Raw genomic sequence first — 15,090 nt, forward strand, 5'->3', positions numbered from 1 at the left:
GTGTGAGAAATAGATTAAGAAACATGTTGGAGAGGATGAAAATTGGTAAGACGGAACCTTAAAATGCAATTGTAATTTGGGTTATAAGCATTGATGTTGGGTAAGCGGGAAGTCACTAGTTTTGTTAAATTGGAATATAACTGTTGAGTAACAAATGTAACTTTCAGTATAGAAAAAGAATACATCATCACCACCATCATTATTATTATTAAAAAATTGTATAAGCCACCCATAAAAAAGAAAGAAAGAGGTTTATAGATTTAGGTTTGATATATGCATTTTTGAAAGGGAAAGGAATTTTTTTGCTCTCTAGATGTTTTTTAAAATATATATCTTTTTATACCCCGCCCATCTGGCTGAGTTTCCCCAGCCACTCTGGGCGGCTCCCAACAGAATAATAAAAACATGGTAAAACATAAAACATATAAAAATTCCCTAAACATGGCTGCCTTCAGATGTCTTCTAAAAGTTAGATAGTTGTTTATTTCCTTGACATCTGATGGGAGGGTGTTCCACAGGGTGGGTGCCACCACTGAGAAGGCCCTCTGCCTGGTTCCCTGCAACCTCACTTCTTGCAAGGGAGGGAACTGCCAGAAGGCCCTCGGAGCTGGACCTCAGTGTCTGGGCTGAATGGACTCCCATCATCTTCGGTCATCATGGGGGGACGTAAGATGTAGTAAAAATAAAAGATCTGGAGGGCCTCAGGTTCTCCATCCTTGGAGAAGAAGGTAAAGGTAAAGGGACCCCTGACCATTAGGTCCAGTCGTGACCGACTCTGGGGGTGCGGCGCTCATCTCGCTTTATTGGCTGAGGGAGCCGGGATACAGCTTCCAGGTCATGTGGCCACCATGACTAAGCCGCTTCTGGCGAACCAGAGCAGCGCACGGAAACGCCGTTTACCTTCCTGCCGGAGTGGTACCTATTTATCTACTTGCACTTTGACGTGCTTTTGAACTGCTAGGTGGGCAGGAGCAGGGACCGAGCAACGGGAGCTCACCCATTGTGGGGATTCGAACTGCTGACCTTCTGATCGGCAAGTCCTAAGCTCTGTGGTTTAACCCACAGCGCCACCCGCAGCCCTCCCATCTGGAGGGCCTCAGGTTCCCCATCCTTGGAGAAGATGGAGATTCTTGAGGTAGACTTTAGCATTTCTAGAGGATGCTGATGGCAAAGTAACAGATGTCAGAAACAAGAAGAGGCATAGCTGGACATCAACAAGACCTAATTTAGTGGTCAGCTGCAGAGTCGCCGGACCCTTCTCAGGCTGTCAAATGAGACACCCACAGAATTCGGTCAATAAACGTCTGAGAAAGGGTTACATACACTCTGCTTCAGCAATGAGCTTCTCAATCATATGTCCTCCTTGACAAAGGAAATCTTTTAATATTATTTTGGAAGCTTTGTATTCATAGGTTGTAGGGTGGAGCTGGAAAAGGAGGGTTATTAACACACCTACCAGGATAGTAAACTTTTTTCCCATCTGTTTTGTATACCACCATTGTGATGAACTCCCGGTTGTGAGCAAAGTCATCCTGCCAAAGCAAAGACCAAAATTATTATTAATTGAATTTATATACCGCCCTATACCCGGAGGTCTCAGGGCGGTTCACAAAAAAGATCAGAATATATAAAATTAAAATAAAATAACCCAATAATAACCCCCCATCGATCATGTCATCGTTTATGTATTATTCTTATTATTCATCTGTTATTTTCGTTGGTTAGCCTTAGTCACCCACCCACCCACCTACATTCTGCTTCTGTTTATTACATTTCTATACCGCCCTTCACCTGGCAGATCTCAGGCCGGTTCACAGCATAAAAACACAGAAGACACAATGAGAATGAGAATAAAACCAACCGCCCCCCTTCCCTTAGGTAGACTGCCTCTGACCGGGGAGGCTCCCTCTCTCGCTCATTCTGACACGACTCAACAGACCTTCAGTTTTTGAGCAGCACAATTCACACCTGCTGTGATGGGACGATGAGCTGCTTGTGTGTAAAATCCAAGTCCCTCAGAGTTTGGTCAAGTTTGCAAACCTCTGTCTGTAACGGAGCCCCTTAAACATGGCTCCGTCAGTCGCTGGCAGATTCCGACAGTGGTTGCTTTCGGAATCGCTTCCAACATAAAAGCTCCTTAACGGAAACACGTCTTCTGGACTCTCTGCGTGACAGTTTCCGGCGAGGAGTGGGTGTCCCTACAGGAGGTCCTGAAACCTCCCCACTGTTTTCGCTGGAAGTGTCTCTGAGCCATCCCTCCAGCTCCCTTTCCCTCAGCTCACCTCCTCTCCCCCTACTGGTTCCCTCTTCAGCTGCTGAGTCTCTCCCAACCTGTGTGAGCCCCTTCACCTCCCTTCCTTCCGATGGCAGTTCCCTGACACCTGCACATAACAGGGTTTAAGAGAATGCAAAGGTAAAAATGCTCGGCTCCAAAAGGAACAGACCCCCAAATCTGGTAGAGGCTGACTGGAACGAGGGAAGCTGATGGCAGTCGGTCACACAGAAACACAGGAGGCAGCTCTTGCGTGGGTGAAAGACTCACAGGAACCCTTTAGTTGCATTTCCCGCTGCAAAAACTTTAGCACACTAACAATGCACTCTAGTACACAGTTTTGGAGGTACAGATGTGCCAGCAGTTTGGTTGCGAGATCTGCTGCTGAGCACACTGCTCTAGTTAACGCAAACGTAGCCTATCTCTTACAAAATCTATACAGTGGTACCTTGGTTCTTGAACTTCATCTGTTCCGGGAGTCCATTTGACTCCCAAAACGGTTTGAAAACCAAGGCACGGCTTCCGATTGGCTGCAGGAGCTTTCTGCACTCAAGCGGAAGCCGCGTCGGATGTTCGGCTTCCAGAAAATGTTTGCAAACCAGAACACCTACTTCCGGGCTTTTGGCGTTCAGGAACCAAAACGTACACATACCAAGGCATTCAAAAACCAAGATATGACTGTATACCACGTACCGTATTTTCCCATCTATAAGATGCCCTCATGTATAAGATGCCCCCTATTTTGGGGGAGTCAGATTTAAGAAAATAGAGGGATGTATCCGTGTATAAGACGCCCCCAAATTTTCTACATTATTTTTAAGGGAAAAAACCTAGTCTTATACAGGGGAAAATGTGGTAATTGTACCAAAACCTCTAAGCGGCTTGCAAGAAAGGTCTATGAAATATGCTTGACAAAAGTTAAAAAGGTAACCGTGTCGGCCGACAACAACAAATCCGAATCCACATTAGGAATAGGGCCAGTCAAAATGTTACAAAACAGAAAGCAGATTTCCAATTTCCCCCGCCTTGTGTTTTTGACATCTGCTGTGATGAAAGAATTCTGGGAGACCCAAAAACTTGTACGCTGTTTCATAACATTCTGCTTGGCCCGATAAGGGAATCACACTCGTGTGGGTTTGCATTTTATTTGAAATAACGGGTGGCTTTAATCCTCCTCTTGCTAGCTCAAATACCGAGAGAAGCGGCGGCATTTCAGGGCCCAGTCCCTCATTCATACCAAGGTTCAAACATTCATGCCAATGGTAAAGGTAAAGGTAAAGGTAAAGGTAAAGGTAAAGGTACCCCTGACCATTAGGTCCAGTCGTGACCGACTCTAGGGTTGCGGCGCTCATCTTGCTTTATGGGCCGAGGGAGCCAGCGTACAGCTTCTGGGTCATGTGGCCAGAATGACTAAGCCGCTTCTGGCAAACCAGAGCAGCGCATGGAAACGCCGTTTACCTTCCCACCGGAGCGGTACCTATTTATCTACTTGCACTGGTATGCTTTCGAACTGCTAGGTTGGCAGGAGCAGGGACCAAGCAATGGGAGCTCACCCCGTTGCGGGGATTCGAACCGCCGACCTTCTGATCGGCAAGCCCTAGGATCAGTGATTTAGACCACAGCGCCACCTGCTTCCCCATGCCAAGGGTACCTTGTCCGTAATGTGTCTGCTGAGCAGGATCCAAACTGCAGCCCCACCTTGTGGGCACTGAACCTCCAGTTTGTACTGTGGGTTGTTAGCTAGGCTGTATGCATCTTTCACAGGGCCCTGTTTTGCATCCCAGGTACTAAAAATAGAAAAAGAAAATATTTTATTAGAAATAATTTATGATGAATTCGAAAAAAAAGTTTTAAAAGCACCTTTCCCCCCCAAAAAACCAGAGTCCTTTTTCTTGGGGATAATTCAGATGGAAATTCCCAGGTTTCAAAAAAGGTTATTGATGTATGCCACTACTGTGGCCCGTGTTTTGTTAGCCTAAAAATGGAAAATGAGCGAGGTCCCAACCAAAGACAAATGGCAACTTAAATTGATGTAATATGCTTAGCTTGCAGATTTAACATACAGAATGAGAGAACAAGAAGAACATATGTTCAGAGAAGACTGGAAAACGTTTACTGAATGTATGAGGGAAAATTGTGCACGCTTGAAAATGTTGGCAGCATTAAGATAAATTCAACAGTGTAAATAAGTTTTGATGGAAGTAATAATGCAGGGATTTATTTACAGATAGGTAGCCGTGTTGGTCTGCCATAGTCAAAATAAAAAAATCCTTCCAGTAGCACCTTTAAGACCAACTAAGTTAGTTCTTGGTATGAGCTTTCGTGTGCAAGCACACTTCTTCAGATACACTGAAACAGAAGTTGCCAGATCCTTCTATATAGTGAGAAGGTGGGGAGGGGTATTACTCAGAAGGGTGGTGGGAATGGGAGATTGGCAGATAGCTGAGATGAGCCTGCTGACGACTCTTAACGACTGTAATAGGTCTTACAGGAAAAGGCAAGGGGTGAGAAGGTGAGAAATGGCTTAGTCATGTATAATGGGAAAAATTAACCATGGAAAGAGAAGAAGGGAAGTCATTGATATCTTAAGGTTGTCCAAATGAATATTCTAAACTATAAAAGACAAATTTTATATATATATATATATATATATATATATATATATATATGAGAATTGTAAAACTGTGTGTGTGTGTGTGTGTGTGTATATATATATATACACAGTGGTGCCTCGCAAGACGAAATTAATCCGTTCCGCGAGTCTCTTCGTCTTGCGGTTTTTTCGTCTTGCGAAGCACGGCTATTAGAGGCTTAGCGGCTATTAACGGCTTAGCGGCTTTAAGAAAAAGGAAACAAACTCGCAAGAACTTGCAAGACGTTTCGTCTTGCGAAACAAGCCCATAGGGAAATTCGTCTCGCGGAACGACTCAAAAAACGGAAAACTCTTTCGTCTTGCGCGTTTTTCGTCTTGCGAGGCATTCGTCTTGCGAGGTACCACTGTATATGAGATAACTTGAGCATCAAGCAGCAAAAAAACAAACCCCAAACATGAGAGATAAACACAAACTCCCTCTCTCAAACAAGTCACTGTTTCGTTTACAGGAATTGCAATTCATTCATACAAAACTTGACTACCCTTTAAGAGGACATATTTTGGCTACCACTCCTTTTATGCTAGCAATGATCTCAACAGGAAGTACAAAATATTATTTGGTGCAATCCTTCCAAGGAACAAAGCAAACAGCTGTTGAAATGCAAGCCTGAAACTTACGAATGCTCAAGAGGAAATGCGGCGTGGCGTGCGAGAATATTCAAATTCTGCATGCTGAATGCTCCCAAACATTAAAGCTACAATTCCCAAGTTGTACCTACACACAGTGGTACCTCGCAAGACGAATGCCTCGCAAGACAAAAAACTCGCTAGACGAAAGGGTTTTTTGTTTTTTGAGCTGCTTCGCAAGACAATTTTCCCTATGGGCTTGCTTCGCAAGACGGAAACGTCTTGCAAGTTTGTTTCCTTTTTCTTAACACCGTTAATACAGTTGCGACTTGACTTCGAGGAGCAACTCATAGAACGCGGTGTGGTAGCCTTTTTTGAGGTTTTTAAAGACTTGGGGGATTTTTGAAGCTTTTCCAAAACTTTCCCGAACCGTGCTTCGCAAGACGAAAAAAATCGCAAGACGACAAAACTCGCGGAACAAATTAATTTCGTCTTGCGAGGCACCACTGTAATAAAAAATGCTTTCTTCTGGATTCTCCGATCTTGCAGCTTCCTTGGATGGCCCTGGATTCTAGTTTCATGAAGTAGTTTTTCTTCTGTCTACTTTTTCCATAAAGGTAACGGTAAAATGGACTGACCATTAGGTCCAGTCGTGGCCGACTCTGGGGTTGCGGCGCTCATCTCGCTTTATTGGCCGAGGGAGCCGGCGTACAGCTTCCAGGTCATGTGCCCAGCATGACTAAGCTGCTTCTGGCGAACCAGAGCAGCGCATGGAAACGCCATTTACCTTCACGCCGGAGCGATACCTATTTATCTACTTGCACTTTGACATGCTTTCGAACTGCTACATTGGCAGGAGCAGGGACCGAGCAACGGGAGCTCATCCCGTCATGGGGATTCGAACCGCCAACCTTCTGATCGGCAAGCCCAAGAGGCTCAGTGGTGACCACAGCGCCACCCGCATCCATACCAGGGCATAATTTTATGCATCTTCACCACGTCCCCCTTACTGTTTTTCTAAATTAGGAAGCCTCAAATATTGTACCGTTCCCTCACAAGGGAAGTTGGGGGCTGGGATTGGTCCAGGACAGCTGTATAGAAGTAAACTTGCAACTTGCAACCTTTTCCGTTGGACAAACCTGTGAATGCATGTTGATTCTTTAAAAAGACTCGGGTTCCAGCTCAAGTATATAACATCGTAATACTTGCACAGATCTTCCCAGGCAATCCAGAAAATCCCTAAAAGAAAGGAAAAGATCTAGGTCAAAAAACATGCTATATTTTCCTCAAAAAGCCATTTAACATAATGACAGGAGTCAATGAAAATACAGTCGTAACTTGGAAAGCGAACAGAATCCGTTCTGGAAGTCCGTTCGACTTCCAAAACATTCGGAAACCAAAGTGCGGCTTCTGATTGGCTGCTTGGGGCTTTAACGGTCAGCACCAACACTTTGAATTGTGCTCAGAAATGTACTGGGAACCAGTGCAGGTCTTTCAGGACCGGTGATATGTGGTTACTGAATAGGATTGATTGCCAGCTGTGGAACTGGGCTGACCTCGGAACCTCCTGCAGCAAACTGGAAGCCACACAAGGCCTGTCAGACGTTTGGCTTCCAAAAATAGTTCGCAAGCCAGAACACTCATTTCCAGGTTTGCGGCATTCGGGAGCCAAAACGTTCGAGAACTAAGTTGTTTGAAAACCAAGGTATGACTGTAGGAAATTATTATTATTATTATTATTATTATTAATACCCCGCCCATCTGTCTGGGTTTCCTCAGCCACTCTGTGTGGCCCCCATATAATATTGTTATTAATAATAATGAAAGTCATAAAATATCAAAGATTAAAAACTTCCTCAAAGAGGGCTGCCTTCAGATGTCTTCTAAAAGTCAAATAGTTGTTTATGTCTTTGACATCTGATGGGAGGGCGTTCCACAGGACAGGCGCCACTACCGAGAAGGCCCTCTGCCTGGTTCCCTGTAACCTCACAACTCACAGTGAGGGAACTGCCAAAAGGCCCTCAGTGCTGGATCTCAGCGTCCGGGCAGAATGATGGGGGTGGAGATTCTCCTTCAGGTATACTGGGCTGAGGCCGTTTAGGGCTTTACAGTTCAGAACCAACACTTTGAATTGTGCTTGGAAACGTACTAGGAGCCAATGTAGGTCTTTCAGGACCGGTGTTATGTGGTTACTGAATAGGATTGATTGCCAGCTGTTGAACTGGGCTGACCTCGGTCTCTGTCCCTTTAATCATCCTCTCCCCACACCCTGCAATAAGCAGAACAGTCTCTGCTTAGCTCCTTGCACTGAGAAGTGGCAGCCTCACCATCAGGGCAGGACTTGGAGGAAGAGATCGAGGGACCTACTCAGCAGAACGGCTGACAGCCAAACACCACAGGCTGAAAGACCACCAAGTCCAGAGTCTAAAAGGACCCAAGCAATTTCTACATATCAAACCTCTGATCAGAAAATGGGAGCAAGCAAAGCCAGGCTTTTGTTGTTGTTGTTGCTGCTGCTGCTGCTGCTTCCTTCCTCTCTCTCTCTCTCTCTCTCTCTCTCTCTCCACTTGGTAATAATCTTGTGGTTTATTATCTTCCTCTTTCTTTGCTCATCCTAACCCTGAGCTTCCAGAAAGGCCCACAGCAGACCTCTCTCCCTTTGCAGACAAGCTGCAGATGTGCACACAGCCGATTGTGAAGTCACAAGCTGCCCCAGAATGATGGTGGCTTCGGGTGCTAGGAAACAGCTAGATGGCTTCAGGGTGGCAGAAGCAGCGTGTGTGCAAGAAGCGCCTCCGCCGACCTTGGCAACTCAGTCAAGGGCAAGCCTGAACGTTGGAGGAGCAGCTGCTGGAGCTGCTTTCTGCGTTTCAGTCGCCGCAGCTCAGTCCGAGAGCGGAAGGCTCTGCCTGGGTGCTGGTGGTTTTCAAAGGCCCCTCAACACACTCAGCATGTGTGAGAATAAACCCCGTTAGCCAGTGTGCCATTAATAGGCAGCAGCGCAGTGAGCTGACCTTGATATGTCGTCACCGGCTCCCTCCTTAAATCGGCATTTAAATCCCACAGAGAGAGGAAAGCCAACAGTTAACGTCTGATCAGCGTTCGCTCTGAATTGAGTAACGAGGGTTGTTGCAGACGGGGATGAGAGCAGCAATCAGTGCTTTTTTTCTGGGGGGACGCATACCCCTAAACATTTGGTGAATATTTGTATTTTTGTCCATTTACTGTGTTTATTTTCCCGATTTGAACTATAAAATGGTGATTTTCTGGAGTCAAAATGGGAGCACCCCTAAACGTTTTTAAAGAAAAAAAGCACTGGCAGCAATAATCAAAATCTAATATGTGCCTATAGCAGTGTTCGAAATTAGCCAGGCGCCAGGCGCATTTTGCACCTGGCTATTGGCCACTGGCAACCAAGTGAAGATGCCTGGGAGCCAGGATGGGGCCAGACATCTCCACCATCTCGAGGTGCCTGCCTGGGAGCTAGACTGTTTTCACACACTGTTACCATGTTCTGTAGAATTCTAATCAGTTATATTTTATCTGCACAATCAGAATGAATTTCGGGAACCAAAATGCTTTTTTCTGTGCAGCCTTAATTGTTGAAACTTGGTCACAACCATGTTATTTTTTTCATAAATATAAAACATCCATTTCACAGAGAGAACAATTATAACAGCAGGCGAAAATTCTTTTTCTTAATGCTGACATGGACCATTCATAGCGGAAGAATATTCTTCAAAACTGTGAGCCGTTCCATCGAAATTCAGCATTCTGTGCCTACTGAACACAGCCCTCATGGGGCTGCTTCTGGGTTCCCCCCCCTTTAGAGCTCCTCCATCTATTTCTGTACTTCTGCAAATCTTGGGTTTCCCCCCAGCCTACCAATACCTTCCTTGTGCGTATGTGTGTGTGGATGTGGTGCTGTTTTGACTACACAGGGACACTGTTAGGGCCGGATCACAGGGCACAGGTCGGTGGGCTCACAGGCCCTGAGCCCCACTAAATGACAGGGCCAAGATGGCTGGCAATCCCCGCAAGAGCAGTGCTGCCATAGGAGCAGGGTGGAGATCCAAACAGTAGCCACTGTTAATTCTCCAAAATGTCTCTGGGTCCCACTTACCTCCAGAAGCATTCTGAGAAAGTAGGACGACTGTCTGGAGCTAATAATAATAATAATAATAATAATAATAATGATGATGATGTTGTTTCAGGGACTGCCAGGGCCACCTGGTACAGTCAGAGAAGTGGGGGAGTAAGGCTGGGTGATACCTGGTTTTCAACACTGTGATATATCACCAGATAAACATCACAATATACTTATATATCACGATGTCTGAAATAAGGATGGAGCTACCGTATTTTTCGCTCTGTAAGACGGCACGCAGTTTTTAGAGGAGGAAAACAAGAAACAAGAAAGCAACGTGAAGCCTCTTGAGCGGAGGCAGGAGCACTCCGGCTGCGCTCAAGCAGCTTTGCGTGGCTATCCCTGAAGCCAGGAGAGCAAGAGGGATTGGTGCGCCCTGATCCCTCTTGCTCTTCTGGCTTCAGCAATAGCTGCGCAGCCTGTATTCGCTCCATAAGATGCAGACACATTTCCCCTTACTTTTTAGGAGGGGAAAAGTGCGTCTTATAGAGTGAAAAATACGGTATGTAGAGCAGGCATAGGCCAACTTGGCTCTCCAGGTGTTTTGGGACTACAACTCCCATCATCCCTAGCTAACAGGACCAGTGGTCAGGGATGATGGGAATTGTAGTCTAAAAACATCTGGAGGGCCGAGTTTGCCTATGCCTGATGTAGAGGCATCTGCTGGCTTCACGGTTCCCCCACCACCATTGCGACTTTTGCATAGCGCGCGCGTGTGCGTACGCGTACGCGTACACACACACACACACACACACACACACACACATATCGTGGTTCGTGATATATTGCCAGGTCAAAAATGATGAAACCAGTATCACAATGTGGACTTCAAACCAGTTTGGGATGATATATCGATATATTGTCCAGCCCTAGTGGGGGGAGCCAGAGAGATGGGCGAAGCTGGCCAGAAAAGCAATGGCGGGGAGACCATGGCAGGGAAGACAAGGATTAGATCCCTTCCTCTAATTTTTTTTCAAAAATCAGAAGCCGCAGAAGCCCCGTCTGACGTTCAGCTTCCAAAAATAGTTCGCAAACTGAAGCACTCACTTCCGGATTTGCGACCTGCGGGAGTCAAAACTGGCAAGGCGTTCGACTTCCAAGGTACGAGTGTAAAAGCTAAAAGATCCTGCCAAGGTATTTGACCTTGGACCTGATCCTTCTAGGAGCTGTGAAAATCAGGCCACCCCCCTACTCCCCCAAGCTCCAGTCCTGTTCCACTGGGGAGATTCTGGGGCAAATGAGCCATTTAAAATCTTGCTTGCTCAAACCTCCAAGTGTTTTGCTCCTTTACCGTTGTCTATTTTCTGGGCTGTTCTGGGATCGAAATTCAAGTATTTCTGAAGTTCCGGGGTCCAGTTCTTCATATCATTTTCACTGTATCTTCCCTTCCAGCGGAGGTGGCTCCAGGGATTTTTCAGCTGGAGGAATCGAAGCCCCTAAACGAAGAAAAGAAAATAAGGAATATCTGGCATTTTCCATTAGGGTGTACCACCCTGCACCCCCAACGAATACAGGGAATCAAATGAGCTGAAAGTCTTAAAACAATCCGGATAAAGCTGATTTGGAAAAGATGTTCCATGGTTTCCTATTCTTCAGCTTTTAAGCAGCAAAAGAGGACGCAAGATTTTTAAAATATAAAAACCTGCCAATTTAAAGGAGGTATTGCCAAAAGCTCTGAAGCATTTATTCCCACGGGTACCTTGTATTCTCTGATATCCAAAACAGCGTAGGCATGGGTTGGTACTAAACCCCACCTTTCTCCTTCCTCCTCGGTCATCACTCCCGTCGCCGTTGTAATGAGCACGTCCCCTTTGCGAAATCTGGTCACAAAGAAGAAGGAAGTTGACTTTCAGAGTTTGCTTACAGATGGAGTAACAGAAGCACTGATACTTCTTATTAGTCTATCCTTATCCATTTGAAATAGATAGAAATAGATAGATAGGCAAATAGAAGGGGAAGAAATGGAGGCAGTGAGAGATTTTACTTTCTTGGGCTCCATGATCACTGCAGATGGTGACAGCAGCCGCGAAATTAAAAGACGCCTGCTCCTTGGGAGAAAGGCGATGGCAAACCTAGACAACATATTAAAAAGCAGAGACATCACCTTGCCAACAAAGGTCCGTATAGTTAAAGCCATGGTTTTCCCAGTAGTGATGTATGGAAGTGAGAGCTAGACCGTAAAGAAGGCTGATCACCAAAGAATTGATGCTTTTGAATTATGGTGCTGGAGGAGACTCTTGAGAGTCCCGTGGACTGCAAGAAGATCAAACCTCTCCATTCTGAAGGAAATCAGCCCTGAGTGCTCACTGGAAGGACAGATCCTGAAGCTGAGGCTCCAATACTTTGGCTACCTCATGAGAAGAGAAGACTCCCTGGAAAAGACCCTGATGTTGGGAGAGATGGAGGGCGCAAGGAGAAGGGGACGACAGAGGACGAGATGGTTGGATGGTTTTCTCGAAGCTACCAGCATGAGTTTGACCAAACTGCGGGAGGCAGTGGAAGACAGGAGGGCCTGGCGTGCTCTGGTCCATGGGGTCACGAAGAGTAGGACACGACTAAACAACAACAACAACAACAAGAGCCTTTTGAAGAAGAGAAAAGAAAGGCAGATGTCATCCTGGAAACCTTAACGAAGCGGTGGCATAAATTGATGCCTCTCAGAGGTTGCGGCACAGGGGTGGAAGACAGATAAGAAATCTCGAAGAACTATTTCAGGAGTTATTAATAATAATAATAATAATAATAATAATAAAAATAATAAATAGAAATTTATTTATACCCCGCCCTCCCCGGCCAGAGCCAGGCTCAGGGCGGCTAACACCAATAAAATTCAGTAAAAACATAATAAGAAAAAAGAAAAAGAACAATTTAAAACACAGGTTAAAATTCAATTTAAAATGCAGCCTCATTTTAAATTGTAGCTAGAACTAAAGTAAATCCCCTCCTCTCTTCCTGTAGCTGGTGGAAACCAACTCCCATTATCTTCCACCATGGTTGGAGCTGATGGGATTTTAAAATAAAATAAATAATATTAATAATACCAGATTTTTAAAAATTAAATCAGATTTTTAAAATAAAATGCTTTTGGAGGAAAAACCATTCTGAAGATAGTTTTCTATTTAAGTTACATTATAGTCCAAAGGCTATTCATCAGGAAATAAGGATGTCCTTTAAGTTTTTCATTTGTGTTAAAACTCAGGCTGAAGTTTTTTTAAAAAAATTGTTTAACCACATCAGTTAACAAACATGGATGCTATAATGTTATTGTTTTAGTTAAATAATTGTTTAAATTGTTATTGAGGAAATGTTTATTTTTCTCCTTCCAATAAAGTACAGCAGAAAAGTTGTCCAAATATAAACAGCTAACTTATTAAACCTCACAATAATTTCATAACTATCTGTCTATGTATTTCTAATAGTATAACCAAATCAGTAATTTTTGATATAACTGTAAAAACTGTTCTGAAAATTTATTATTCCAAAAATGAAACCTTCATCTGCTTGTGCAAGAATGAGTCTGTCTGTAAAAAAATATGATTTAAATCAAGTCTTACTGACTAGTGATTTAAATCGTGATTTAAATTGATTTGATTTAAATCAAATCCACCCTGATTGAAGTCCAACAGCACTTGACTACCCCCGAGCTTATACCACAAAACTTTAGTTCCTAGTATTTCTAATTAAACAGAGAAGCATGGGACTGAGGGATGGAGAAATTTAATTGGACTGTTTGGACTATACGATAATTGGACTAATAATCATTTTGCGAGTATGGAATCTGGAAGGTATGTGCTATTTATATTCGGCTGAATGGAGGAATGAAAGGAATCTGGAAACTTGCCAAGTGCACTGGAAAGATAACAGATCCTTCTTCTTCCAAGGCTGGGAGGGAAAATGGTGAAAACAGGTCACTGACTGGGATAGAGTGACTTTTGCAGCTATTGTTAAAGCCGCAAAAACAAAGAGCATGGGACTGAGTGAGGGAGAAATTTCTGGAACAACCCCGGGATATCAGCTCCGCTCAAGGCATGACAGATTGCAGCAACGACCAGGGAAAGATTGGCATACATGGACAGGAAGAAACATCCTGGACAGAACAAATGTCACACACAGGAAAAACAATGATACAGTATGAGATCTTCACTTGTAGACTTTGTTGTTGTTGTTTAGTCGTTTAGTCGTGTCCGACTCAGAATTCAGCCAAAAGCTTGTCAATATTTCTGGCCAATTGGCGTATTTCTTTTTAAAGTTTAACAGAGGACTGAAACTCACTGCCACCAAAGTGCCATTTTTATAGTCTCTCACTATAAAGACCATACCTCCATCAATTGCTCATCAGTATTTGCTTAGCAATGGCACTAGCAAGTGTAAAAATACAATGGAACTATTCCGCTTATAACACCAGAGCCTCTTAAAAATATATATATATCAGCTCTACGTTACCTTTGGTAAAGCATCCTGAAGGAACTGTCTTTGTCAAAAGATTGGTTGCCTGAGTGCATGGCAATCCTTTCGGGTATCCAGCCAGTCAACGCATGGAGATCAATATTCTGAAATAAAAGCAGATTTCCTCGGTAACAAAAACAGCAGTATAATCCAGGACTGTGAAAAAGCCATCCATGCGGGGGGAAATTGCTATTTTTGAAAAGCAAGAAGTTTAATAAAAAGTATGGTTCCAGTTTTGAAATATCCAGTTTTCATTTCCTTTTGGTGCTGGCCTACGTGAAACTTTTTAGGAGGTAACAGAAGGCTAATTCACAGAAAATGCCATGGATTTTGCAGCAGCCATCAGAAATTTTCAGATTCAGAGGAAACAGAACTGCACTGGCTAACACAGCTTCTTTCCTCCTTACCTTTGGCGACAATATAATGGTTTCTTCCCTCCATCATCACAGAGATGAAGCTGAAAATGTGGTATCAGTAAGGGCCAAATCCTCAGAAACCGGAGAACAAGTTGTGGTACCCAAATGCATCTTTCCCCCCCTAGAATTTAATCTATAAAGCCCCATTCTAGACTTCAGTCGTGCTAACTTGCATTTGCCAAGAACATTCCCCAAATAAGGCCAACTTAAATATAACTTACTTCCTACAGAGATTATTTGCCGTGCTGGAAAAAAAAGCACACATGCTACAATGAACAAAAAGCAGAGATCGTATTTTGTTTATGATGGCATCCGTCTATTTTACATTCTCTACTTGGGATTAATGAAAGAGCTCTTCATAATGGGAAGATCTGCCTGAACAGACATTTACTCCTTGCCAAGAACAGATCAGTACTCACAGAATTTGATCCTGGAAAATCATAACCTCCCATAACCTTCATGTAAGCTTTCTCTATCAAGGAAACCCAGAGTTCGCTTTTGTTGTTGGAGTAAGAGCAGAGAAGTTCTCCGCTGTGATCCACCGGTAGGAAGTCATCGATTATCACCTGGGCAAAACAGGAAAGAGAGA

The 15,090-nt window shown here is 44.1% G+C and overlaps 1 protein-coding gene and 1 long non-coding RNA gene across 2 annotated transcripts in view; one reads left to right on the plus strand and one right to left on the minus strand.

The window, feature by feature from the left end:
• CAPN7 (calpain 7) overlaps positions 1–15,090 on the minus strand; it is a 40,950-nt gene that overhangs the window by 6,106 nt on the left and 19,754 nt on the right. Inside the window, exons 10-16 of the mRNA XM_080974721.1 lie at positions 14,921–15,067; positions 14,083–14,189; positions 11,339–11,459; positions 10,931–11,075; positions 6,632–6,731; positions 3,924–4,059; positions 1,457–1,532 (exon numbers count right to left, since the gene is read on the minus strand). Of these exons, the coding sequence (XP_080830847.1) occupies positions 1,457–1,532; positions 3,924–4,059; positions 6,632–6,731; positions 10,931–11,075; positions 11,339–11,459; positions 14,083–14,189; positions 14,921–15,067 (832 nt within the window). The remainder of the gene's footprint in view (positions 1–1,456; positions 1,533–3,923; positions 4,060–6,631; positions 6,732–10,930; positions 11,076–11,338; positions 11,460–14,082; positions 14,190–14,920; positions 15,068–15,090) is intronic.
• LOC308459563 lies at positions 8,454–11,210 on the plus strand. Its single transcript, XR_013978152.1, has 3 exons — positions 8,454–8,689; positions 10,624–10,740; positions 11,032–11,210. It is a non-coding gene; the product is annotated as an uncharacterized lncRNA (long non-coding RNA).

Source organism: Podarcis pityusensis, assembly GCF_964106645.2.
Source record: "Podarcis pityusensis genome assembly, chromosome: 12".
In the NCBI taxonomy this organism is placed as follows: domain Eukaryota; kingdom Metazoa; phylum Chordata; class Lepidosauria; order Squamata; family Lacertidae; genus Podarcis; species Podarcis pityusensis.